The sequence below is a fragment of the Streptopelia decaocto genome, assembly GCF_964273445.1.
Source record: "Streptopelia decaocto genome assembly, chromosome: 5".
NCBI lineage: Eukaryota > Metazoa > Chordata > Aves > Columbiformes > Columbidae > Streptopelia > Streptopelia decaocto.
In genome coordinates, this window is record NC_138659.1 from 13411862 (window position 1) to 13438186 (window position 26325).

General features: G+C 43.1%; 1 protein-coding gene across 6 annotated transcripts; it reads right to left on the minus strand.

Moving 5' to 3' along the window:
• Nucleotides 1-11: 11 nt before the first annotated feature.
• On the minus strand, nucleotides 12-26325 carry PRKAA2 (protein kinase AMP-activated catalytic subunit alpha 2). 6 transcript variants are annotated; one of them, XR_014184260.1, is made up of 10 exons: nucleotides 26193-26325; nucleotides 19791-19932; nucleotides 17662-17755; nucleotides 16120-16264; nucleotides 15155-15242; nucleotides 12642-12866; nucleotides 10506-11010; nucleotides 8723-8849; nucleotides 6905-8330; nucleotides 12-4008 (listed from the first exon to the last, which is right to left on the minus strand). XR_014184260.1 is itself a non-coding variant. In XM_082054863.1 (10 exons), exons 1-9 carry the CDS (start codon nucleotides 26284-26286, stop codon nucleotides 8092-8094), a joined length of 1659 nt encoding a protein of 552 aa, XP_081910989.1. In that variant the 5' UTR covers nucleotides 26287-26325; the 3' UTR covers nucleotides 4076-7056; nucleotides 8047-8091. The 6 variants fall into 6 exon arrangements, 4 of the variants coding, with proteins under 4 accessions (XP_081910989.1, XP_081910987.1, XP_081910988.1 ...); XR_014184261.1 differs by lacking the exon at nucleotides 12-4008 and having other exon boundaries at nucleotides 4076-7238; nucleotides 8036-8330; XM_082054863.1 differs by lacking the exon at nucleotides 12-4008 and having other exon boundaries at nucleotides 4076-7056; nucleotides 8047-8330.

Here is a 26325-nt window from a genome sequence, read left to right on the forward strand (position 1 = left end):
TATTTTTTACATTTACACTGATAAGTTTGCAAGAGACGTTTCCTTTTCTTTTTGGTTGGTTTGTTTGTGTGGTTTGTCTTTTTTTTAATTTATATTCGTTTGTTTGATTTGGGTTTTTTTGTCTGCTATTTAGAGCATGTCTTCACTGATTATCTCACCATTAGTTATTTTCAGTGTTTCTCACTGTTTGTTGGTCAGCTCTGAAATGGCTATAACATTGCTGCATTTGCATTAAAAATTTTGTGCAGAACGTAAGAGTTTAGTTACTCTATGTCCATCTCGTTACTGTCTGTTTCAGTTGCTGGAATTGCGAGATTCTCCAAAAGATTTGCTCTTTAAAATGCAAGCCATTTAAATTTGAACTGTAAATTTGAAAGTAATTGGGACAAGAAGTATATACCACCACTCCTGCCAGGTTAAATATATAAAATAGTGGAAAAAAATTGACTCATCTCTTTCCAAAAAAAAACATTAAAAAAGAGTAAATAATGTGTTCAGTCAAAATTTTCTTTATTTTTGTAAGCTAACGTAGGCATCCCAGCTATGTGAAGGCTGAGTCCTGGCAGCAGCAGGCAGTTCCCCAACAGTTGCCCTTGTGTTCGGGCTGTTCTCTGCTGTGGGCCTGCAGGATCATTGCTTATTTTAACAAAAAATGCTCCTAAATGTAGGAAGAGAAATACATATTGCTAATGGTTTCTCCTCAGTGTATCCAGTGGCTCCCTTTTCAAAAGCGGAAAAAATGTGGATAGGGTTTTTACATGGCCTTGGAAGAAAAAAAAAAAAAACCTTAAATATGACTGTATATAATCTATAGGTTCTGCCCCTCCCCAGCACATTTTAAGAGCCCATATCAGTTTGCTCATAAATATCCTAAAAATGTAGATGGTTTAATTAGAAATTATTAAATGTTCCAGGCTTAAGAAAACACAGCAAAATAAAAGCGCCATTTCAAAGCTGGTACAGAAGACATCAGAAAAAACAGCAAATATTTAACATTTACTTTTAAGTCTATACAGGCATTCTTATTTATTTTACCATGTGGTTACTGTTAAGTGCATTGGCCTGCATCCATCCTTGCAATAAAAAAATAAATAAAACAATCCCCTGTAAGCATGTGCAGCTTTGCAGGCTTGCCAGCCCAAATATTTAGATTTTCTAGCAGAGATGGAGAGTTTGGGGAGCTGAAGTGCGTGTTTGGCTTCGGAGCAGGCGGGGACGTGCTCTATGTCCTTCACCTACAGCCTTGGCTGGGAATTATCGTGACGGAAGTTGTGGAGATGCTTTACCCAGAGGGCTTTTTTTCCATGATGATGTTTAGGATTGATCCTGAGAAGAAAACACCTTCTTCCTCATCTCTTTCCTCATCCTCCTCCCCATCCAGCACTACCTCAAAGGTCCTGAAGTAAGTGCCAGAGGCAAATTATGTATTAGCCACATGTGCTAGATCTTTTCTTGTCTCCTAAGGAAATTATTTAACAATTTTTCCTTTTCTTTTAATTAAGTTAAAAAAAATAAATCCCCCCATATATCCTGTGGTATACGTGCTTGGGCCTCAATGCCGGGTGCAGTTACACACAATCCTTGTGGGGTTGTGACCCATCTCAAGGCAAAACATACAACTGCTGCCGTGGTGTTGGCAAATGACTTGCAATGCACTTAAAACTCTTTTTCTTCATGGACAGATTCCAATGCATGTACAGAAGGAAAGCACTTGATATGGGATGACTCAAGACAATAGAAAAATGCTTTACATATAGCAATGTTGATTTCCTCAAACCACAGAGTGGCTGTATTTACGTCAAGATATTGGTCAGGAAATTAAATTCTTCCTTTTTTTCTTTTATGGCCTTGTTGGTACACCCTGAACGCATCAAAACTTGAAGTAATTCTTACGTGAATTTTAAACCCTGTTCTTCCACGTTCCTTCTCAAAATGGAGATGATCACAATAACCATTCTGGTTTGTCACAGCTGAGGGAGACCTGAAATTCCTTACAAGCCACATACATACCTTTTTTACACATAAATTGTATAAAAGGGAGACTGTAGATAGGGATGAAACTGGACCACTCACAGCAGCTTTGTGCCTTAACTGGATTTGCATCCCTCTGCATCATGGATACATGAACTAAGTTCCAAATTTCTGCCTCCCAAGCACCTTTCCTGCAATAAAAGGCTATTTTTGCGCAATATTTTAAAAATCCTTCTCTCCATGTTTTTGAGTAAGGAGTAGAGATCTGAGGTACCACCAGTCCATCATCAGCTCTGCTCAATGAACATTAACACACAAGAAAACCTTTGGGCATGGCTTCTGGCATGGATTTTGGATTGGGGAAGCTGTTTCTGTTATTCCTGTAGATACTTTAATTCCCCTCCCTGCTCCAGAAGCATCTGCGGCCCCACAACTGGGATGTGCCGGGAGCATCTCCTGACGGAAACCAGCCAACCCCAGCCTGCAAAAAAAAAGGAACTGTGCAATAATGAAGTTTTAAGGATTTGCTGCTCTTGCCTCTTTTCATCTCTGAGTTTATTAAAGTGCAAATGTCAACCACGGAGACAGCTATGACATGCAGTGCAGTACACCCAGAAACACTTTCCACACCATAAATGGAAGGTAAAAGGCTTCGTTGTGATTATCTAATGCACAGTTACTTGCACAAAGGACAAAACTGAACCTAGGCCCTGTGCCCTTCCAGAACGGCTGCACCCAGAAAGTACTACAGTAATTAATTTGAAGACAAAAACCTTCTCCAGCCCATCAGTTGACAAAATATAAAATACCAAGAAGGACAGAGGATTTATAGAGCTCAGTATTTTTTTCTGAGGTTCATATTAATGACATGTTTGAAGCAATGCTTATACTCAGAGCTTTTTATGATTTTTTTGTTAAAATACCAAACCTTAATTACATAATATCATAAATACTCCTTATAGTACAAACAAAAAATTGCACCAGACTAATCTGGTTCGTCTCTTTCACAGAGCTGAATTTTGTCTGCCCAAAGATGCTGGGCCACAGACACTACTGTTATCCTGGGATTCAGTTTTGCTTTGTGCGCTACAAGAAAAAAAAAAAACAACCAAATGCATTGAGGTATAAGACACGTGAATATAACATGATACAGAAAACATGAACATGCTTTCAGCTACAAGAATAAATAGTACTGAGTCTACAGTATCTACTTCACAGCTTTGTGAGATGAGGATAAATAAACTCTTTCAAAACCTAAAAAAAAATTGAGATGAGTCTTAAAAATAAACTTTGATTTTTAAACTAAGGCAGCTTCAGCAGGAATTTCAAGGCTTTTGTTGAAAATGGACTTTTTGTAACACCAAAAATGCACTAATGCTTTGTAGCTAGTGCTCTGATTTACTGTCCAGGTCTCCTAACTTTAATAACCAAAATGAGCAAAGACACATACATCGAATACACATTTGATCTCAGCTAAAGTCAGTGTTTGGTCAATAAGCATAATGTGGGAATTCTGAAAACCAGTTCACCTCTGAGGCATGGGAGTGAGGTACCTCTAAACGAGTCATTAACTCCAGAGGCAGACTGGAAATTCAGAATTACAGGAAGCTGCTGAATGCTGAAAAGGGATATATAAGGGGAAGGCTAAGGAAGCCAAAGGAAAGGACGAAATGGAAAGCCCACACCACAGACAGACCTGAAGAAAGGTGACTCTAGCAGGTACATCATACACCTGAAATAAAAAGGGTGGCTAAAACTTTCCAGTAAAATACTGCAGGAGGTGGAGTGAGGATTTGTTTGGCTTACCCAAAAGGACGGATGTGTGATTCTTCTTCCCCCGCTCAGCTAGTAAAAGGGTGAAGCCAAATAATTGCACAACAAATGGTACTTCAAGTATTTAGGAACACGGCCTGCATGTCTCACCGGTGGGATTCTGCATAAGCTGGGGGATTTGTGCACCTCCTGAAACAAAGCTGCGCAGTCCTAATGTATGTCGAAGGCACGATTTCATGTCCTGCATATAGGTCTCTCTTCCTTCTATAGGAGTGCGCACAAGACAACTGATGGTAAAGAGCAGTAAAATGAAAAGGAGTAGGCAGAATGGTTATTTTGTTCAAACTTCATCTATTCCAATACAAACAGCACTATAATCACACACAAAAAAAAAGTTTATACAACAGATACTAACCAGTTGCTTCATTTTTTACAACACTGCCCATATATACCCCTGTGGTTCTACACACCTTATGAAATGCTAAATTGGACGCACACTCTGAAGATGCATTTCTGACCCGTTAAAGAGGAAAAAAAAAATCCCACTGCCTTTGTCTGCTCAGCTCTGATTCCTGAAAATAAAACTGCCCAAACCTCATTGGCACCAGGGCTCCGGTCAGGGACAGTGGGAGGGCAGGATGCTCACGGCTCCTGATGCCACCTCTCCCCGGATGAGGCCGTGCTGGGTCTGACGAGGTCAGCTAAGCTTCTCATGGGCTTTATCTAAAAGAGGGTGTAAAAATATCATCCCCTTTTTTTCTGGGTCCTCTCACATGCTGGGAGTAGTGTGTGCGATGGCACACACCTACCTCCTGGGCAAATGAAAATGAGAGGCCAATGACAGGGATGCTACCTACATTTTAAATTTTTTAGAGATATATATATATATATATATATATATGTATCCATATATAATATATACATATATATTCACCAGCTAGTACAGTACAATCTCTCTTCATTGCCTCATCCAGGAGCTGGAGGTTAATGCTGGAGCCTAACTGAACTTGATCCTTTGCCTTTTCTCTCTCTCTGCCCGAAGCAAAGTTGAGTTTGTGGCTTGCAAAGCACAGCTGCCCAGTGGCTTTTGAAGAATTGCACTTGGAGTAATTCAAGTTTCTGTAGTTCAAATACATCTACCCTGCTTTTCCTGATGCTTGTGCATGTACCAGCATAACTCACAAAACAAAAATAAAAACAAAACTGACCACAGTGTAAGAATTAAACTTTTCCCCTGGAAAATGTAACCAGAGGTCAGCACCTTCTTTGCAGATGGTAATGAGAAAACAGCCTGTTTGAAGGTAAAACAAATTGGGGGGGAAAAAAAAATGTTAAAATTCTCAGAATATTTCAAAACACAGTGAGGATTGGGTAAGGCTGTAATGGACAGTTCAATCTGATGCATTCATCTAAGTGGTACTTCCATCAGTCCTACTTGCTCCACTGCCTCTGCTGCCATACAGCAGGAAAGTTGCTTTGTCCCTTTCTTTCTCTCCATATGGAAAACCACCTCCTTGGAAGGACTGGTTTTGCAGATCCACACACGAGTTAACGTTTGCATGGGTCTGAGAAGATGCCAAGTGCTAAAAGAGCTTGTCCTACCACCTAGAAATCCCACCCGCCTCCAGCAAGGAAATATTTCCTCCCAAGAGCATTTGCTGCTATTTAATACTAGTAGTTCCGCTCGGTAAAAGAAATCCCAGAGGACAAGTGTAATTTTAAGGCAAGACGTCTGTACATCTACATGATTCTGAACGACAGATTGTACCAAAAAAGCCAGCCCCTTATCAACTGGGCTACAGGTGTTGCCAGGACAAGCAACCTGGAAAGATGCTCAGTTGTGAGCAATGATAATTTAACCAGCCGTTTACATTTCAAATACATTTCACAGTGGAAGTATGGACACTCCTAACTCTTTCCTGGGTGGAAATTAATGTCTGTTCCTACATATGCTCAGCCAGCGTCTCCTGCTCCTTTGCAAAGGGGCTCATCTCCAGCACCCAAAACCATGTAGGGCTGTTTGCTCCTACTTTGATGCTGAACCAAAAGCTGCTAAAGAGCTGGGTGCTGCTCAGCTTTGGCTCTAGGATGGGTTTTTTTTTTTACATGCAGGATTCTCCATCCTCGCCAGATATGACCTGCTAACCCCAGAGCACTAGAGACAAGCATCCTTGGATAGCCACCAGGCACAGTACCAAATCCATCCTCCACCCCAGACTATTTATTTAATCTTGATAATATAATAAAAAACTCGTTACAAAACCTAGGAGTACTACAAACATTTCCAGTGTTTCTTTTAAAAACAAAATTGTTCTGCTGCCGGGTTTATAATCCAACCACTGCTGCGTTGGATTTAGAGTATGAGAACCTAACAACAAAACTGATTTTTTTTTTTTTTTGGAAGCTTTCTACTTTGTGCGGCTTCTGGAAAAACTGGAGCTGTGAAGTCACGTTAGTGAGCATCCAAGCATAATCTGTAACAAAAGTAAGGCAATTTTGTGTTTTTTTTTTTTTGTTTTAAAAAGGGGACAAAAGCTGAAAATGTCCACTTAACTGCCAGTAGATGGCTAAAATATCCTGTATTTGTCTTCATTACCTAAAATGATTAGTACAAAAGGCTTAATGTGTCTTTCTCTTCCTTACTTCCCATAGAAACTTGCAGAAAGTATAAACTAAAGTGCAATCGTACAAAAAATACTAGCAAAAAAACCTCAATGGATGATAAAAAACTATCAAAAAGATAGGTTTGTTTTGATTTGGTTTTTTTTAAGTTGAGTGACCACATACCTGGGTCCAGCAGAAGTTCTTTGCTTTGTTTCTTAACACAAAACAAAACAAAAAACCACCCAGGATTTTTTTGGCCAAGTTTTCATAAAGCATTTGTTCCTTGACTGATTAGACTATTAAGTTCTTTTGCAATCAAGTAAATGGAATTAAATACCATAGCAAAGCCAAGCAGATGCCAGTGCTGCCCATTAGATTAAGCCTAAGTAATCAAAACCAACAGTTCTTTTAAACAAAGAAGTCACACATGCATTAACGTTTACCCTTGAATAACAAGAATTTTAACCTTAAAAATCCCCAGATTGTCTTAGAAAATAAAACCCTATCCCTTCAGATAGTAAAGAAACAGAAAAAGTCTGAATTGAGATATCCCTGCCTTATCAGCGGTGATGGTCACAGCCCGGAGAGCAGCAGCAGGACAGGGGAGCCCTTCGGCGTGAGAAGTGAGTCTCCAGCGGCATGAAGCGGCAAGCAGGGAAGGCAGATTTGGCAGCGATTTTCGGGTGGTGACAGCAGGTGGAGGGCTTCCTATGGGAAAGGTGAGAGGTAAACGCTCTGGAGCCGAGCGTTCTTGCTGGTTCTTGCCCGGTGGTGATGATCCCAGCCCTTGGGTGCACAGTGGGCGAAGCACTGGGTTTCAGGTGGCTGGTCGGCACCCTGCCCTCCATCAGTGGTTCATCCAAATCCTGCTCGGGATACGGTCCCTGGAGCTGGTGGAGAGGGTGAGCGGGTTGGAGGGGGGTGATGGTTAGGGGCTGGAGAAAAAGCAAACAGCCTTCATGTTTGAATATGGGGAGTAGGTCCGGGACTCTTGGAAGGAGGAAAAAAAGCATCTGATGGGACACTCCTCTGCCAAGACTTGACATGTGGAGGCTTTCCCATGGCAGGTTTGCGACAAGACCTTTGCATCCCACCTTCCCTCCCCATATTTAGCAGGGGAAAAAAAAAAACAACAACACACATAGGGGAGGGAAGGCATATTGCACTAGAGCAGAAGTGTTGAAGCAGCTGCTAGTTGAGGAGGAAAGCGTCACCAGAGGCTGGCAGCCCCACCGGCACAGAGTTACTTCATCTCCCCCCTGCTCCATTTCACATAGCTCCCGGTCAACGCCTCTGACCTGGTTCAGCCCATCCTGCCCCTGCTCTGCACAGCAAAGGGGATACAACACCAGCCTCACTGTGCGCTACCTACATCGCAGAAAGCTTGGCCATGGCTGTTAACTTGGGATGAACAAGGGGGAGGTGTTTTCCAAAACATCAATGATACATTTGCTATTTTACAGCTATGCCAACATTTCCCATTTGATTCACTAGAAAAAAAGGTATTGGCTACATTTCACCATGATATAAGGAGTGAAATGAAGTTATTTTTAGTTTCCCCAGTGCCTTCTTAGAGGGGACTATGTTTTGGGTCTGGAATTGGCTCTGTGTCACAGGCTGTGGACCAGTGAGGGGCAGAGGAGGAGGAGGAACGAAGCAGAAGCAGTAAGGAACGGATAAGCCAGACCAGATCCTCACAGTGCAACACTGTGTGCAGAGGGACCGGTGCCTCGGCGCTGCCCATCAGCGAGCCAGGGCCATGATCAAGCTGGCGCACATCTCGAAGAAGTCCATGGTGTGGCTGCCCAGGCGCGGTGGCACTGAGGGGATGCTGCCGACGAAGGAACCGCTCAGGGACCCCATCAGTGACTGGCACTCAGCAGCCGCGGCAGCATCGATGCTCAGCCTTGGGCGCTGCAAGCCAGCGGCGGAGCACGAGCGCTGCGGCGTGGATGAGCCGGACCTCTGCTCCATCACATCATCTTCAATATGAAAAAAAGGAAAAAAGACAAAAAGAAAAAAAAATAAAAGAGAGAGAAAAGAGAGAAAAAGAGAAAAAATGAGAGAAAAAGAAAAAAGAGAGAAAAAGAGAAAAAGCAAAGAAAAAAGAAAAGAGAAGAAGAGAGAAAAGAAGAAAAAAGGAAAAAAAATAAAACAAAAGAAGTGGCATTATTTTGGCATCTGAAATGCACGCTTGGTAAAGAGCTAGTAACAGTAGTAGAGACAAATGGGTCAAAAGGGCTTTTCCTGACTTGAAACAGCTGCATACACATTTTGAAATGCAAAGAATGATTTTTTTTAAAGATTTTTTTAAAACTTCTAAACTTGCCATTTTATGTGTTTCACATCTCGTGTTGCACCATTTCCCACTTACCGTCAATGCTTTTGAAGTCCAAGAGATAGCTGCGGTTGTCAACCTGGTAGAGCTGCAGGCTCATCTTCACATAATTACCCGTCACCGGGTTCCTGCGGCGCACTCGGAGATGGTAGGAGTTCACCACCTGCAACGGGAAACTTGCTTTCAGGCGTTAAGATTAAAGGTAGCAAGAAGAACATTTATTTCCTTATTTTTTTTCTAAATACTAGTGAGACATCTTCTGAGCAAAACACAATTTCTAGAAAGAGCAATGCCTATAAAATTAAGCAAACAGCTTCATGTCTTACTTCCTCCTATCTTTAAAATGCTTCTCAGGGTTCTGATTCACCAGCTGCTGGCAGATGAAGCTGCTGTGCCAGGCACCAAACTGATGTTTGCTCCTCCCTGCCCAGCAGCGATGACCATACGAGCCAAAAAGCTGTGGACCCACGTATGAGAACTGTGCCCATGACACCAGGGCAGGCTGGAGACAGCAACCTGTCCCATCGGCCCAGCTGAATTCCATGTTTGTGAATCAGCCTTGTGCTGTTGTATTTTCTCTCGCCACTTCCCACCCCACAATCTGCTGCATCTCATTTGCAACGAGATCTTTCCTCTGTGCTATATTTACGAAGCATTTGCATGGAGAGGAAAGCTATTTCGATGAAGAGTCACGTATCTCTGAAGATATTCTTAGGGTGGGAAAGACTACTGTGAAACCTCCTCGTACAAAATAAGCTCCACTAGACATTGGGCTGACTGGGTTTGTGAAGCTGTAGCAGAAATACATCAGGTTTGTTCTCTGTAAAACCACGCAAATAACAAACGTCTGGCTGGTGTAGGCATACGCATCTGGAGACAGTCCATCTCCTGGCTGGTGCAGTGAAATCAAGCTTCTGGGTGCTACTTGGCTTTAAATACTTAATATTATCAAAAATAAGAAGCAGCACAGTGACATTCACACTGTACAATCCTTGGGACCTGGAGCGAGGAGGGTGTCGCCTCTGGTGATGAAGATCTGGGTTGGAAATCTCCTTCCCTTGCTCCTGATGTTCACACGAGGCTGCTGTGAAAGGCCATGAGTCAGGAGCGCTCCTGTCAGCAACTGCACTGAGATTTAGGGAGTCAGGCTCAGCAGAAAATATTAAGTGTTAACTTAGGGATTTATTAATTGGACTTTGAAAAAAGATTGTGACTAAAAGCTATGTAGCTCTGAAGAAATATCTGAAGTACTGTCAAGTAAAATGTTATCTGGGTTTAAATCAAGCTTCACGAAGCTGAACCCTAGACCAGGGAAGCAATAAGCATCTTAAAGCACATCTAGTCCACGAGGACCACTCCTTCTTCCATTGAGAAAAATGCCACCACATCAATGGTACAAAATCCTGCCCCAACAACCCCTCACCTGTGGATCTTTTAGGAAGATGCAAATCATGCAATTTCAGTACACATGACTGCTAGGAACCAAGCAGAAATCACGAGAGTTACTTTGCTCAGTACTCCAGATAACCTCGCAAGGAATTAGCCACTAAAATTAGAAACGTGACCGCTTCTCTTATCCGCACAGCTAAATGAGGCAGAATCATCTTTCCAGACAGAGGCTTAGAGCATTCAGAAAGAAAACTCTTATTTTGTGCCATAAATAAACACCACAAATATTGAACCACAGCTAGCACAATCACAAGGAGTGGGTATTTGTTCAGAAACAGGTGAGGCTGTAACCAGACTTAACCTCCCTGAGCAATTCAGCTCATGAAACGACCCTTGAAAACCACCACCAGGAAGCACCAGGACTCCCTACCTTCCACTCGAAGTCCAGCTGTTTCATAGCACGGTAGACCTCAGCCATAATGTCATAAGGCTTGCTCTGGCTGCGGATTCCCAGGTGCCACTTGGCCTTTTTGACAGTCAGAGGTTTTGGCTTGGTGGTGTTGAGGGCATCCAAAGGACATCGTGCTTTGGGGCTGTCTGCTATCAATGGTGGCATCCGCTCAGGGTGCGGCTTCACCCCAGGAGGGATGTGCATGGCACTGTCATCCATGAAAGAGCCGGTGGGGGGGCTGGAGGCAAGGTAGAACTCGCTGGCTTGGTTCATGATCCTGCGGTTGTCTATGATGAGGTGGTAAGCCACTGCCAGCTGGTCCTGAGGGTCACCACTGTACAGGCTGTTCATCACCTCTGACTCTGTGCATTCAAACTTTTCGCAAACTTCCCGAACTGCATCGTCGTCGATGACGGTGGCATCATAGGAAGGGTCCTCTGGGAACAGGTAACTGGGCAGCTCCTCCTTAAACCACTCGTGTTCCCTGTGGAAAGGCAGAGGAGCCAACATGAGTTCTGTGCAACGTAGGCTGGGGGCAACCACTGCCACCAGACCCTGGATTTCTCCTCAAAAGCATCTGGGCAACTTTGTCTTGGTGGTTAAAGCATTTAATTGAGAAATAAGCAATGTGTTTCCAGCAAGGTGACTCCAAATCCCACTAAGATGTGGGCGCTAGCAAGCAAAATTAGGTCTACATTCCTAAAAGAGCTGTGCTTTTGGCACTGGAGAGGTGGTGGCCAAAATGAACCTTGGCGATGAGAAACTGGCTGGCTGCAACTACTTCGCCTGTATTGCTTGGTCTAGCGAAGACTAATCCTCAGCTGCAGATTGGGGAGCTCAGCCCAGCCCTGCACAGTCCCCCCAGCATTGCAACAGCGATGCCGCTTTGCAAGCCTGGCTGTTTGCTCACCTGGCTCTGAAGTTAAGACCTCAGCACCTACAAGATGCTATGGGTGTGACAGAGATACAGAGCATCCAAGCTATCCAGGTACCTGATTCCCACCAATTTACAATTAAGTCAATGATAATTAAGTGGCTAAACACCACAGAGAGCCTTGTCTATATGTTCTGCGAATCAACTTGCCATATGAGCTGCTGCTTTAACATGTGATTAAATCCTCTCATCTTAAGGAATTAAGAAATTTAAAAGGCATTTTACTTGTTTTTACCTGAAGGGTAAATTTAAGGCCATCCATTGCAAATGCATTAAAAACATGAGAACTCCTGAAAGTCTTGGTAACATTTATGTATATGTTTAGCATACCAGCTAGATGTAATGATTACTACAAATTTCATAAAATGTTTATCGGACTCCAGTTTTACAAAATGTTTCTAAAATGGCTCACATTGTGAGAATTTTGAAGTCCTGCTACCAGCCATGAACTTTTAATGATCTCTGCAGGCACAAATATCTGCTTAAGAGCCCAATTATTCCTTTTCCCTTGAATTTCCACAGTGATGCATGCAGATAAAAGGTTCATGGGCACTGTACTCATTGACTAGACAAGACAACTAAGGTACAATAATTACCCTCTTATTCTGAACTGTTACCCAGAGGGAGGTGGTCTTGTAATAAAGTAATGAAAAATGTCTGGTAGATCACAGAATCACATAATGTTAGGGATTGGAAGGGACCTCGAAAGATCATCTAGTCCAGTCCCCCTACCAGAGCAGGAATCCTAGATGAGGTTACACAGGAAGGCGTCCAGGTGGGTTTTGAATGTCTCCAGAGTAGGAGACTCCACAGCCCCCCTGGGCAGCCTGTTCCAGTGTTCTGTTACCCTTAGTTCTTAGGATTATTGCATGACGTAGCTGACTTTGCTAAGTATTATTAAGATATTTTTGAGGCTATTTTATAATGCAGTAAAATACAATGTATATAAAATCATCACCCTGTTCATTATCACCCCTGCCCAGCTGGCAGCACTCACATCTCCATCAGCAGGGTTCAGGAATACTCCTTGAATCCCTTGGGCCAAAAGCCTGCTGGATTAGCTGACTGCTCTTGCAAACCACCCTCCCACTTGCCAGCAGGTGACCCCCAGGACAGCCACCATCCTCTGCCACCCATAAGCCCCAAAGATAGCCAGCCCACCCCATCCCACATGGGCTGACCTGATGTCTTTGATGGTTGCTCGCTTTAGGGGGTCAACCTGCAGCATGTGCATGAGGAGAGTGGCAACGGAGCGGTTGAGGTATTCTGGGATGTAAAACACACCCCCCCGGATCTTCTTGAAGAGGGTGGGGACGTGCTCATCATCAAAAGGCAGCGTGCCGCAGAGAAGGGCGTAGAGGATAACGCCGCAGCTCCAGATGTCCACCTCAGGGCCAGCGTACAGCCTGTGAGAAGACAAGGGCAGGAGAAAGGTGTCACCCCCTGTCCTCCTCTCCTTAGTGATGACATAGGTCCCACTGGGCGAGCTGCGAACCCACTGCCAGCTCCGCAGGTGCCAGAGCTGCAGCCCACCCCAGGCTGCTCATGTGGATGCCCCCAGCCAAACCTGCATAAGCCAAAAATCACTCAGGGACGAGGGGAGATGACACAGCAGAGCTGGCGGGGGCTGCCCACGCTCTTCTGAACAGCCACGTACATCCCTGCCTCCGCCAAACCGTCCAAAAAGCCAAACCCACATTTCCAAGAGATCTGACAGGCTGTTTGCTCCTTTTCCCCAAGAGCTCAGCCAGCAATTTCTGTTCCTTCAGTGAGGCAAATTAAGTGGCAGCAGATACTGTACCTCCATTTATTTTTGGTTGAAATTTATGTGCTGGTACATAAGCATTCCCACTTCTGAGAAGCTGCTAATGTGCTCACTGGCATCACAAAGTCAGGACACCCCAAATACATGGGTTTTGCTGCTGCTTGCTTGCTCGATTTGTTTCTCTCTTTTTGCTACAACTGATGCTTTCTCAGAGATTTTAGGAGGCAGTGCCTTCCCTTGGGATGTAAAACCCCATAAAAATAGAGAGGTTGAAATGGAAATACAGAAATCTCTGCATGAAAACTCATCCTCCTGCACTTGCTCCTCCTGAAAAGCATTGTCGCAGACACACTGATGTACAATGCATAGGAAGCCCAATTCTTTTGCTTATAACCACATTGCTCAAACAGTGGATTGGACCTTAAATCCCAAATGAGATGTATTTTTATGAGTCTGGAACCTGAGCAGTCATGCTCTGCTGCTTTTGTGCTTCTACCCAGCAAAGGCAGGGGGAGCCGGGAACCAGCTCAGCCCCAACAACAGCAAGACAATCATCCCGCTGCAGGAACAGCAGAGCATCCCTCTTCCCTACAAATACAAATCTAAGAATAGGGCAGCTTGGTACATTATTCAGTGGTATAAAGCTGATACTGTAAGCGGTGTTGATGCAGGATGGTGGCTTGTTAATAAACCATATTGCCTTGGAACAATGAGGCACTGCCTACAGGCAGGGACTAAATACTTCTTGTTATTCTACCACGTGCCTTGTTTCCTATATGAACTGAAAAAAAAAACTTCTGGCCTTTATTGAAAAGGACATGGAAATAATATTTTTTTGGAATCACGGCAGAGTTTCCAGTTTTGTCTCCCTCTTTGACAATGAGGATTTACTTGCTTTTGCATGTAGAGCTGTAGCCCCAACAGGGTTTTTGGATGCTGGTCTAATACCTAGGATACTCTGCCAACACTTGCACTGGTATAAACAGGGATAAAATAATCATAATCACAGCAAACACACTTGGAACAAAATGTTGTATTTAAGAACTAGAGTTATAGGCAAAAATATGCTGGATTAGGAAAAATAATGCTTATACAAAGGGTGATTCAAAAATATGGGGCAGATAACAAGGAGATGGACGGTTTGAAGGACCATATAGAGGACTAAAAATTTGAAAATCTGTATTTGCAATCCTTGCTATGCTATTACAGAGAGAGTTGGGGAAGTAAGTATGTTCTGTGTAACTTAGGTTCCTTACAGTAAGATACAGGAGGTAACACTCTGTGTCAACGTGGCTAAGTCCAATTCAACACTGCAGAGTGCATTTAACACGCCATGTGTTGTACAGATGTTGCATGCTGAGAGATGCAACCACACTGGAGGTTTGGCAATTCAAGGCAAAGTTATGATGTTTGAACCTACTGTCACAGAAAAGAAAAAAACCCTGGCTTGAGGAACCAGAAGACAATTATTTTCAATACAACAGTTCCACAGTGTAGATGAGTCATTAAACATCTTCCTGAAACTTTTGTAGTGAATAGTTTTCCTCATTAACACTGTGTTTTATATTACAGGTGGGCACGAGAGAAAGGGGTGGCCTGGAAAAGCCTTTCCATCTGAAACCTCGGTGTTTGCATCCAAAGAGTAATTTTCACCCCCTTTAATTAGCAATATAAACAGTCAACATCTGCTATTAATAATTCCTTCAGAGTAAACATCTTTAGCAAAACATGTTTTGCTATTACAGCTATTGAGAAATGTAATAACCAAGAAAACATTCAGATTTTTGCCAGTAGATTCACCCCAACATAAAATACAGGCTGGAAGGATTCAGCTGCTTTTACTAGATGTGCAAAACTTTTTCCAGTCCCAAGAACAAATGTAAAGACCATGTGCTCACATAGGCTCTGATTAGATGCAGCATGTCCTACCTTCCAGAGATGACTTCAGGGGCTGCATAATTTGGGGAACCGCAACTGGTGCGTAGAAATTCACCATCTGACATCATGTTGGACAAGCCTAGAAAAAAGAAGTTTACTACACATTGGTATTTGATGTGAAGGTCCAGCCATAGAGGACTCTCTGTTGCACAGAGGAGGACAGTTATAGCAAGTGGAGGGGGGAATTCAGAGGGGAAGCGTCAACATCATTTAGATAGGTTCCTTTGAGCTGATTTCTGAATTATTATTATCATTATTATTATTATTATTATCATCGCATCTAAGCGAGAAATATTCACTCCAGGCTAATCCTCCTTCTCTGAGTTGCAAACCCCAGAGCTTGCTCTCTTTAGCACAGAGGAAAACAGATATAATTCATCCCTGAACACTTACTTTATATGGGAATTGCATGAGGCTGTGAAATTTGTAATTCTTCAAAAGGATTTATAACTACTAGAAAGGACTCACAGGGATTGAGCTGGTAGCCCAGCTATTTCATTTGATTTAAATCTGTAATGCCACTTAAAGAATCCTGTTACTGCTCATTTGTAACATGAAATGAGGCCAAGAGCACATGGCCAAACGTACAGAGAACACGCATGAAAATAAACACGCGCAGCCAGCTCACGCTGGAATTAACTGCACTGAGTCAGTCTTAAACATAAATTAACTACATCTTTATATTAGGTGATTATATTAACACTAAAATCTAGTGAAGATTTGCAAATTTGCTGCTCCATTCTTGATGTGAGTACAGAAGGAGCCTACAATAAGTAATCCCTGCTTTTGTAAAAAAAAAAAAAAGCTGGTGTTTATAACTGTGGGCTTTTCAGGTAAAGCAACTGCTAGTGGTTAGGAAAACAGGCTCTGGGTTTTGTAAGGCGTGCTCCAGGGACACGGTCCAGCAAGCGCCTGGGAGCTGGCTGTGTTTCTGGAATGTTGCTGGGGTCACATACCAAAATCGGCGATCTTTGCATTCATGTGTGCGTCCAGCAACACGTTCTCTGGTTTCAGGTCTCGGTGGACAACCATGTGTCTGTGGCAGTAATCCACCGCAGAGAGAATCTGCTGAAAAAGGCGTCGAGCTTCTGCCTCTTCAACCTATGGGTGTAAGGGGAAATAGTCCTGAAGGTTGGTCTGTATGCAGGGCTGGCAAGGGAAGGTTTGACTTAGCAAGGAGCCAAAATCTTCCAGGGTGCAGAGAGAAAAAAATCACAGTGTTCTTGTGAATAGAAGCAACAAATAAGGCAAATTTCCCCTCTTGCATTTTATAATGTGCTAGTGTCTTCAAATTATGTAGCCCAGAGACGAAATTAGAAACCTAAATTTAGCTCAGCTATCAAGGAGAACTTCTTGGTAGCCCCTATGAGGCAATGGCTTGGTGTCCCAAGGGGACCAGTTCTGCTATGCAGCACACACAGATCAAGGCTGGACAAAACACCACAGGGGATGCTACAGGGAGAGACTTCTCCTGGACAGATGGCTTTGGGGAAAAAAAAAAAAAAAAAGCTAAAGGTGGAATATTGTGATGATTTTAATTATACAGATAGCTATAAAGTTGTTTGAGCTATATTACAGAAATTATGTTTAAAATGATGAAGAGACTGGTTATTTTACTGATTACTTCCTATAGACTCTCCTGAAAAATTCAGTTTCTAAATGCAAAAGTTCAAAAAAGATCCAAATTAGTCACTGAAAAGATAAAAACGGGTAAGATGTGCTGGAAATCAGAACTGTAGGCAGAAAAGTAAATGCTCTCAGCTCCATCAACTAGTGTACTAATCTAAACAAATTTACCATAAATGTGTTGACTTTTTTTCAGTACAGAGAGGAAACATATAATGGGCTGATCCTTCACCTGAAGCCTTATTCTGAATGTCCACTTCAGCTCATTTTTATCTCCTTGCCCTCTGGTTCTCCTTGCCTAGGAGGATGTCCACAGGGCAGACACTAGTGATTTTCTTTGTAACCATAATAACACATTTCATGGGCTCAGCCTATGCTGCAGGTGATTTATACCCAGCAGGATTACTAGCTTTTGAAAACGTTGTTCAGATAAGCCACATCCTTTAAAAGTCTTCAAAAAACCTGACATGGAGCCAAGGGGGAGGCGAATGACGGGGACGGAGACCACACCGAGCGCTCTTCCCCTCCGGTGCCCTGCACACACGTAAATCTGCTGCTGAACTGTGGGGGTTTTGACAGGCAACTCAGAGCTAGAAATTATAAAAATATGCTAGTTTTCCAAATATTTGCACTAAGTAACACGTTACCTTGGATATTTTGGTTTGCATATCGAAATACATCAGAGAACACTGTAAAGAATCACACGCAATTTTTGTGTGAGCCGGGTACGAGACACTCCATATGGGATTGCTGTGAAGCAACTTCTATTTTGGGCCTTAACCTTAACCACGTTCCCTTTAGCAGTCATTTTGCTTCTAAACACCACCCTCTTCCCACACAAGTGTTTGGGCTGACACAGCGGTGGCACTTACACGTCCGTGCTTACAGATGTAATCAAATAATTCTCCGCCAGATACGTATTCCATGACCATGAAGAAGTCTGTTGGCGTGCTGATGACCTGGTACCTTCAAAAACACAAGCGGATTTAGAAAAATAATTAAGAAGAACAGGGAAAGGCTTTTCAACAGATTATTAGTTTCATGCCAGTCCTTAAATAATCATTTGTTTGGATGTTGCCTTTATAATTGCTTTCCACTTCTGAAAAGCTCTCTCTCATTTCAAGTATAATCTTTCACTTGTCTATGAGAGGATCACTTTTACAGACCTACGGTTTTCCTTCAAGCTTTTAAATAATCCTCTGAAATATTTGCCAGACAATCCTATCACATTTAGGACTCTCCTGACTTTGAAATCTCCATTTTGCCTAAGGTCTGCAACAAGAGCTTTAGAAATGAAGGCTTCGTTAGCTGGGGCCAGGGAAGGGATATGTTTGGTTTCCCTCCTATCAAGGATAAAGAAGAACTTGAGACACTAGAGGGAGCTTCTTTTGGAAAGCTATAGAAACAAAGATGAGCACCCCAAAAGATCACAGCTATTTTTCAAATATTAAATCCCTCTATATTCTAGAGTAAAGGGAAAAAAAAAAAAAAAAAAAAAAGTATAAGTATCACTCTTGACTCACAAATCTATTCTCTGTTTTCATTCAAAATCATCCCTGAGCACTGCAAAGGCATTTTGGTGTCACAGCTGGTACAAACTGCCAGTGATCAGCTGAGGTTAATGCAGCTACAGGAATTCACAGCAACACCAGCTGAGAGTCCTCCCTGTTTTATTTCAGAGACATTGTTGTTGTTTGCCTTTTTAAATTCTTTTGTATTTCTTTTACAGCTGAATTTCTGTGGGTTGTAATTTGAAACAAACAGATTACAAACAATATTCAGAGATCAGCAAGCAAACAGGTGATAGTCCCATAAAGTTCAACAGGATCAACCTACTTTTTCTGAAGTGCTTTGAACGCATAAGTCTAAGTTATCGTTAATTGTTCCACTATTTCTTTTATATACATGTAAAAAGCTATTGAAAGAGAAGGTTTATGTACTGCACTCTCCTCCGCACCTCTTTATCATTGTATTTTATGATTGCAGTATGTACCATGGGACACTGATATTGTTAAATATGGGTTAACTTTTAGGCTTTAAAACTTTGATGAATGTGTGAACAGGACTTAACTTGTAGGATGCTGGATACATAGCTGAGGACTCTTGCTGGCTTTTTTGTGAAATAATACCAATCTGTTCTCTGATAAATCCATGGAACTGTGAAGTTACTCTAAAGTCAACAGTTGCTGCGTGGTTAGTTATTTAACTGTAGAGAGAATTTGTTTTCCCTTGCCTCTAAGTCCCAGGTATTTGCTATATCTCATGCCAGTTTTAAGGCTGACCTAAATGTCAACTTATCCCTGCAGTTACCATCCAACAGCTTTCTTTTATAGAAATGCCAAAGATATTATCGAGTGCCTCATTAACGTGGACTGGCTGCACAAACTGGGGATTGAGAAGGAATCCCAGAGGCTGGAGTGCAGGTGCTGATTTACAACTTAAATTCAGGTTCATCAGAGTGGCAACTTTGAAAGCTTATGTCTGAATAATAAATTTTCAAAAAATGTTCCTTTAAGCTCTGGATAGCCAGGCCATTAAAACATAAATACTATTGACTTCAGGCCAAGGCTTTGCTCTACAAGCCTGACTGTGCTGTGGCTCCTCAGGCACAATTCTCAGCAGCTTCAAGCCTGGAGATATGAAGCCTAAAAAGGGTCATCACAAAAAACTTCTATATAGAATCATATAATCTTTTTGGTTGGAAGAGACCCCCAAGATCATAGAGTCCAGCCATTAACCTTACACTAGACCATGTCCCTAACAACTTCATCTACATGTCTTTGAAGAAAAAACATCTTCCATCATTTCTCAGTGTCAACTGTGTTCCCCTGTTAGTGGGAAACTCCCAAAAAGCAACATTCGGCTCTACCCTGCAAAAACTTGACCATGTACCTCACATTTTCTACTACTCCAAGCCATCTCCTGACACCACTTCAACTGTGGGTGTGAAGTCTTTGCAGTTGGAGGAATAATCTGAACACACGGCAGAAAGCGTACTTACAGTTTGATAATATGAGGGTGCCGGAAGAGTTTAAGGTTTTGAATTTCTCGTTTGATCTTCCCAACCACATCCAGGCTGCGTATTTTCTGTCGGTTGAGTATTTTTACTGCTACTTTGTGCCCCGTCAGCTGGTGTTCACCAACTATTAAAAGAGAGCATTGCAAAATCACTAAACAGTGTAGCAAGATTCATACAAGCAATTTAGGACACTGATTTATAAGCAAAAAGCAACTCTTAAAGGCGGGGGGGGGCGGGAAGGATGAGGAGGTGAAATATTTTGATCTTGTTTTTCCAGTGGAGTCATGGAAGACAGAGCAGAGATTTATCTGCAAAAACACTGAAGTAAATAAACAGAGTGAGTTACTGGAGGAGGTCATACCCAAAGCTAATTTGCAAGGATTTATAGCTTGTAAAAGCTAGATCAATCAGAAATAGAGATATTTAAATGGCAGAGGAGAATCTCCAATGTAACCAGTTGATTAAATCCCTAATAAACCCTGTCTTAAAACTAGACCATCACACCTCTTTTTAAAGAATGATATAAGGATTTTCCCTGCCCAAAATAGGACTGCAGGATTTGCATTACTAAAATTAATTTCTATTTATACTTTCTCAAGCATGTTTCTTGATGACAAGCTGCAGGAACACTGCTGTACTGCAAGAGCAAATTCTGGTTTCAGAAAAGAAACAAACTTCAATATGGGGTTTTATAATATGCACTTGGTACATTGAGATGCTGATGCTCATCTCCTGTGTACAGGGGATAAACAGCAACCACAAACTGGGAGCAGCAGCACTGTCACTGGTGGAACTGCACTAACTTAACAAGAATCTGAAATGAATTCAGCATTTAATCATTTTGTTATTAATAAACATACTATGAAAAAAAAAACACAACTCCTTGGAAGCAAGATTTATAGTGAAGTTAGCAGAAACTGCTTGAAAACTGTCAGCTGGATGTTTATATCTAAAAGGGTTTTCTGGCCATGAGCTATGGCTTCTCCGTATTTTCTAATGTGGTATTAAAAATTGTGACATACGGGTGGTTTTCTCAAGACTGCAGAGAAAACCTGCTTACAATAAATATTTGCACTCTCTAATTACGAACATTACCCTTCCAGTAATAACACAGAGTGCAAGGAGTTAATAATTATGAGCAAACCTTGTTATTACGTTATTAGACTCTGTAATTTTGGAGGCTCTAATGAGCTGATCAGAAGCAAACGGCATAAGCAGACGGCATGAGAAGGGCAGGGCGGCAGCGCCGGCTTGGCTCGGGGCACGCCAGGTCACTATTATTAGCCACCAGATAAGACCTGCCAGAGATTCTTTCCTCAATAAGAGCATCCTAAAAATAAAACGCTTTACTGCCCTTGAAAATTAAAGCACCACTTTGCATGGCCGTTTGATTCCTCGCAATACTTAAAACTACTAGATGAAATGAAAATAAACTAAGCTGTGCAGTATAGATGCAATTTAGGGATTAGCTGAGGGCTGGAGGAGGCAGATAATTCCTCTTGTGCGGTGCAAGGAGAGCACCATAAATAGTCCATAAAGGCATGTTTTCCCTGGTGCATCCTTGGTGAGAGAAGAGCAGGGAAGTATTGGACCTGCCCTGTGCTGAGGGACTGATCTCTGCCAAGGCTGTCATGGTGTATGCATGGCAGATAGAATCATAGAATTGTTTTGGTTCTAAGAGACCCTCAGGATCATCGAGTTCAATGATAACCTAACTCTAGCACTAAACCATGTCCCTAAGAACCTCATCTAAACACCTTTTAAACCCCTTCAGGCATGGTGACTCCATCACTGCCCTGGGCAGCTTGTTCAAATGCCTGACAACCCTTTCTGGGAAGAATTTTTTCCTAATACCCAATCTGAACCTCCCCTGGTGCAATTTGAGGCCATTTCTATGTCACACTGAGGAAGGAGTGACAGAAGGGTGTAAGACAACTTCAGCAGATGTCTTTGACATCAAGTCTTTTAGCAGCAGCATTGATTTGGTCAACTCTAGCACTGCTGTACCTCTGCTCCCTCTTTCCTGGGAGGACAAGAAGCTGTACTTTGAAAGTTGCCCTTCACTCCTTCAACAAAATTAAAGAATTATAATGCACTGAGCCATTAGCTGGGAAACTGAGAAAGAGCAAAGCAAAGTGGTCTGTCCCTGAACTAGGAAGAAAACCCTGATTTCTGCCATCCTTTCTTTCAAGACAAACCCTTTCTGGCCTTAGCCCATTACATGCTTTGAAAATTTTTTACTATACATTTGGAAAAAAAAATAGCCACGCTCAGAATGAATAATTATTGTTTTTCATTCCTTTGCCAAATAGTTCATCTCCTTTCCATCCGTGACAAACAATGTGTAACTCTGCAAAGGTTTGCTAGCACACACACATTAATAATTAAAAATAAACAGTCTATTTTGTAATCCATCTTTTGCTTACAGTAAGCATTACATACAGAGATATTATTGTTTCAGTCCCCAGTGGCTTGTTAAGCCTACTCGAATGCCTTGAGAAAAAAACAGAACATAGTTTGCTATGGGGTGGGAGACTTTTAAGCCTTTCAGGTCTCTCCAGCTGCAGCCTGTAGATGCAGGGATTTTGACACAGGGCAGCAAGGACAAACGTCCCTCTCCTCAGGGAGTCACTGTCTCTGTCCCCATGTGCTGGAGCACATTGATGGGAGGTTCCAGCCCCAGGATGAGGAGCAGTGGCAGGTCCCATGGCAGGGTATGCTCATGGAGCTCATCTCTAATGGGTTTGTCCTCTGCTCACCCCAAGGATGGGCAGCGGTGGTCTTGGGTGGTGGTGAGGAAGCCACCTCCATCCCTCTCACTGCCTCCCTGGATTAAAAGCCCAGAGAGAAGAGAGAGAGCTGAGCAGCAGCATTAGAAAGGAGATTTGACATCTGTCTTGTCTTTCAGTGACAAGGACTCAGGTAAGCTCCACCACAGCTTAAAACCAGCAACCACGGCTCCGTTGGGGTGAGTGAGGGAGACAGCTTTGACACCAAGACAAGGAGCAGTGTTGCACACAGTGCGGCAAAAAAAAAACCCCAGTCATAAGAGTAAGGCAGCAACGCTGACCCTAAACTCCAAAAAATGGCACCAAATGGGACACTGTGTGAGTGTCATCAGCTGCTACCGCATCTGCTTGCATGTGTGATTGCCTGAGCACTGGGATGCTTCAGCATCAAATGCTATTAAGAAGGGCAGAAATATAATATAATGAGTTTCTGAAAGAGGACACTTCTAATGTAGTTATTTTTATAACAGTAAAATTATGGAGGAATAGTTATCCTACTGTAAGCAGAGATAATCATTAAAGACCCTTGACAGCATGTTTTTTTACAGCAGGTACCAATGAAGCTTTACCTCTGGGTGAGTGTTTGACGCAGCTCAGGTAACAGAAGCAGTTAACATTTTTGCAAATGTTTCAAGGGGAATGTAAAAGTTTAGGGAGGGGTGAGAAAACTCCTTTCCTATCAGCTGTACTGGCCCTTTTCTTAGTCCAAAGTTAAAAATGAAATCCACCCAAAGTATATACTTAGCAACACTGTATTAATTCTGCCCAAGTGCTGCTTGCTTGTATATTATATCATCCTTTCTCTCCCTTTCCTTCATTTGTTCAGTCTCCTTTAGTTTGTCTTTCCTCCAACACAAGGTTTGTCCTTCAGCAGCAATGGTACAAGTGCCTAGGAAAATGGGATCTGACCCCAACTCAAGCCCATGGAGGTGCCATCATAACCAACATAAATATAACCCAAGCACTGCTGGTCCTTGAGGGACCACAAATTGATCACCTTGATGGCCAACAAGTGTGGGTAAGAAACCACCAAGTGGCCACCGGGGACGACATCTGTGGCACCGCATGGAAAAATATTTGTGTTACTCCACTGGATTTTGATTTAAGCTCTTGTTGTGTGAGGGCTGTGGTCACAGGAGAGCTCTCTGGGGACTCACAGGGTGGGATGTGCCAGGGACAAACACAGCAGCGATTTGGCTAATCTGCTCTTATCAACCACCAATGGGGGAGATGCCACCTCCTTCCATCGTTGCTTCACTAACCTCAAAATCCAATATCATTTGCATAGTTCTATTTTCTGCTAATTAATCTCATCTTTGGCTTGGAGAACAGGGAAAATAACTATCACCAGCTCCCCCTGTATTTGGCAAAATCCCATTTAGTAACATTGACCCTTGGCACGAGACCTCCTATCCATCTACCAACTCCTGCCACCTTCCTGTCTTGTAACAAATGCTGTATTTTCATCACCATTTCCAGCTGGAATTTCAGTATTACCACCAAAATCCTTCTCTCATCTGCAAACCTATTTGCACCCCTCTGTGGCTTGTGTGATCTTTCTATAAACAAGACCAAGCAACTGAATGTACTTAAAACCAACCACCTCTTGCAGCATTTAGCGAATTTTTAGGAGGATCAGTTCACCAATGACCCAGACAGTGCTGACCCAGAATGAATATCCCAACAGGGCAACAGGGACTTTCTTCTGTCGTATCTCTGGTTTCTGATGGCTCAAAGTGACTATTTAGCTCCAGCTACAAATCCAAGTTCTGGTTGGTACCCCATCATCACTAAATCCTTCCCTTTCACTGCCATTTATTAATTTCCTTGATAATTGTAATCCTTGAAATTTGTAATTTATTATTTGTTTGAGGAATAAGGTGGGAGAAAGTGCCTCTTACGAAGTTTTGTGCAAGACAGATTTTGAAGAAAACACATCAGCAACAAGAAATGTCACTGATGGCATCAGCCTTCTTAGTAAAAAAACAATTATTATATACAATATATACAAAGCTTGAACCAATTGAGGCAAAAATCTCTTTGCTCTTCTCATGTTTCTCACTACACAGGGTGAATAGTTTTTTCTAAAATGCTGTAAATCTGTATAAAGAGGAGATCTAGTTTCTTCATCTCGTTCAAATTTCACCTGCCAGTTATAGGCAAAATATTAAGGAAAAAATAATATAAAGGGTACTACTTACACATTAAGTATTTTGGGCTAGGAAATACATTGTGTGTTATTTTAATTGTTTCTTTGGAAACTGGGAGTTTTTCCCAAAGTCAGGTGTAGGTGGGATGGGGTATGTTTGTGCTAGCTACTCCTGAAAGGTATTAAAGGAAAAAAAGCTATTGCTGATATGCTTAATTTGGTCCACAAGAAAAAAATTGCCTTTGGAGCACTTTTTGAAGTCTGCTGGTATATGTGAGTGATTTAAACAGCCCTTACCGTTAGAAATATTTGTTCCGATAATTCTTTATTCAGTAAATTTGTGGTTTGGGATTAAACACAGCAATATATTTTTAGGGGCCTGATTAATGGCCACAGGTGGATTTAGCTCCAGTGGTTGCGGTGGTTTCTTTCCCCTGCTGTCAATATTGGTTTATTTTAAAACTCCAGTCACTGAATGTGGGCACATCACCCCCTTTGCCCAGCCGCAGCACTGCGGGTAACCCCCTGACGGGGCTAAACCCAGGAATCACAGCTACCCGTTTTGCTTAGACAATAAATTTTGTTGTTTGGTTAGCTGTGGGGTTTTTTTTGTTGTTTTTGTTTTGTTTGTTTGGTTTTTGTTTGGTTGGTTTTTTGTTTTTGTTTTTGTTTTTTAATTTGCATGTAATACCAGAATTCACAAGAAAAGGAAATACAAATATTTGGAAATTTTACAGTTAGCTAAAGCAAAGCTGGCACCTTTAAAATGTGGGTTGACTACTCTGGTAGTAATGCCAGAGGAATCCCTGTGTACAGCCCCAGCCTGACCCGAGCCCTCTATCCCTGCCTGCTGCAGGTCTCACCCCTCGGGAGCCACTTCACGGGGCAGCATTAAAAAACAAAACATCTTTTGGTCCCAGTTCCTTACACTACAAAGCACTTGCCATTCCTTTGGGAAGGAGGGGGCAGCACAGACCACAGCCTCGGCACAAAGGGGGAAGGATGCCCATCAGTGCCCCGTTGGCTGCCCAACCTTCCCATCCCCTTCCTCCTACTTCGGAAGGAAAGTTTCGGTGGCTCCTGCCCAGAGCACCGGCTGCAGCAGGGAACGGCAACACGCAACCCAAGGGCGAGGGATGCACCTCCCACCAGCTGCCCGAGACCCCCTCCTCATCCTTTCCCCCCCCCGCCCGCCTTCCCAAACCCCGAGAAGGGGGCGCCTCCCACCCAGTGCCCACTGGGGAGGCGCCGAGCGCCGCCCGCCCCCCGCGGCGCCCCACTGGACCCCGCCGCCTCCCGGGGATGCTGCGCGGCCACGGAACCGCCGAGGGGAGCGATGCCCGGCGCGGAGGCCCGCGGGGGCAGGGGGAAGGCGGCGGGGGGGGGGTGGAGGGGAGGACGCAGCCCGGCGAGCCCGGCCCCCGCCCCGCGGCCGCGGTACTCAGCTCTTGACTTTGCCGAAGGTGCCGACCCCCAGCGTGTCTCCCAGCACGTAGTGGCCAATCTTCACCCGCCCGTCGTGCTTCTGCTTCTCGGCCATGTTCGCCCCCCGCCGCCGACGGACCACAATGCACAGGGC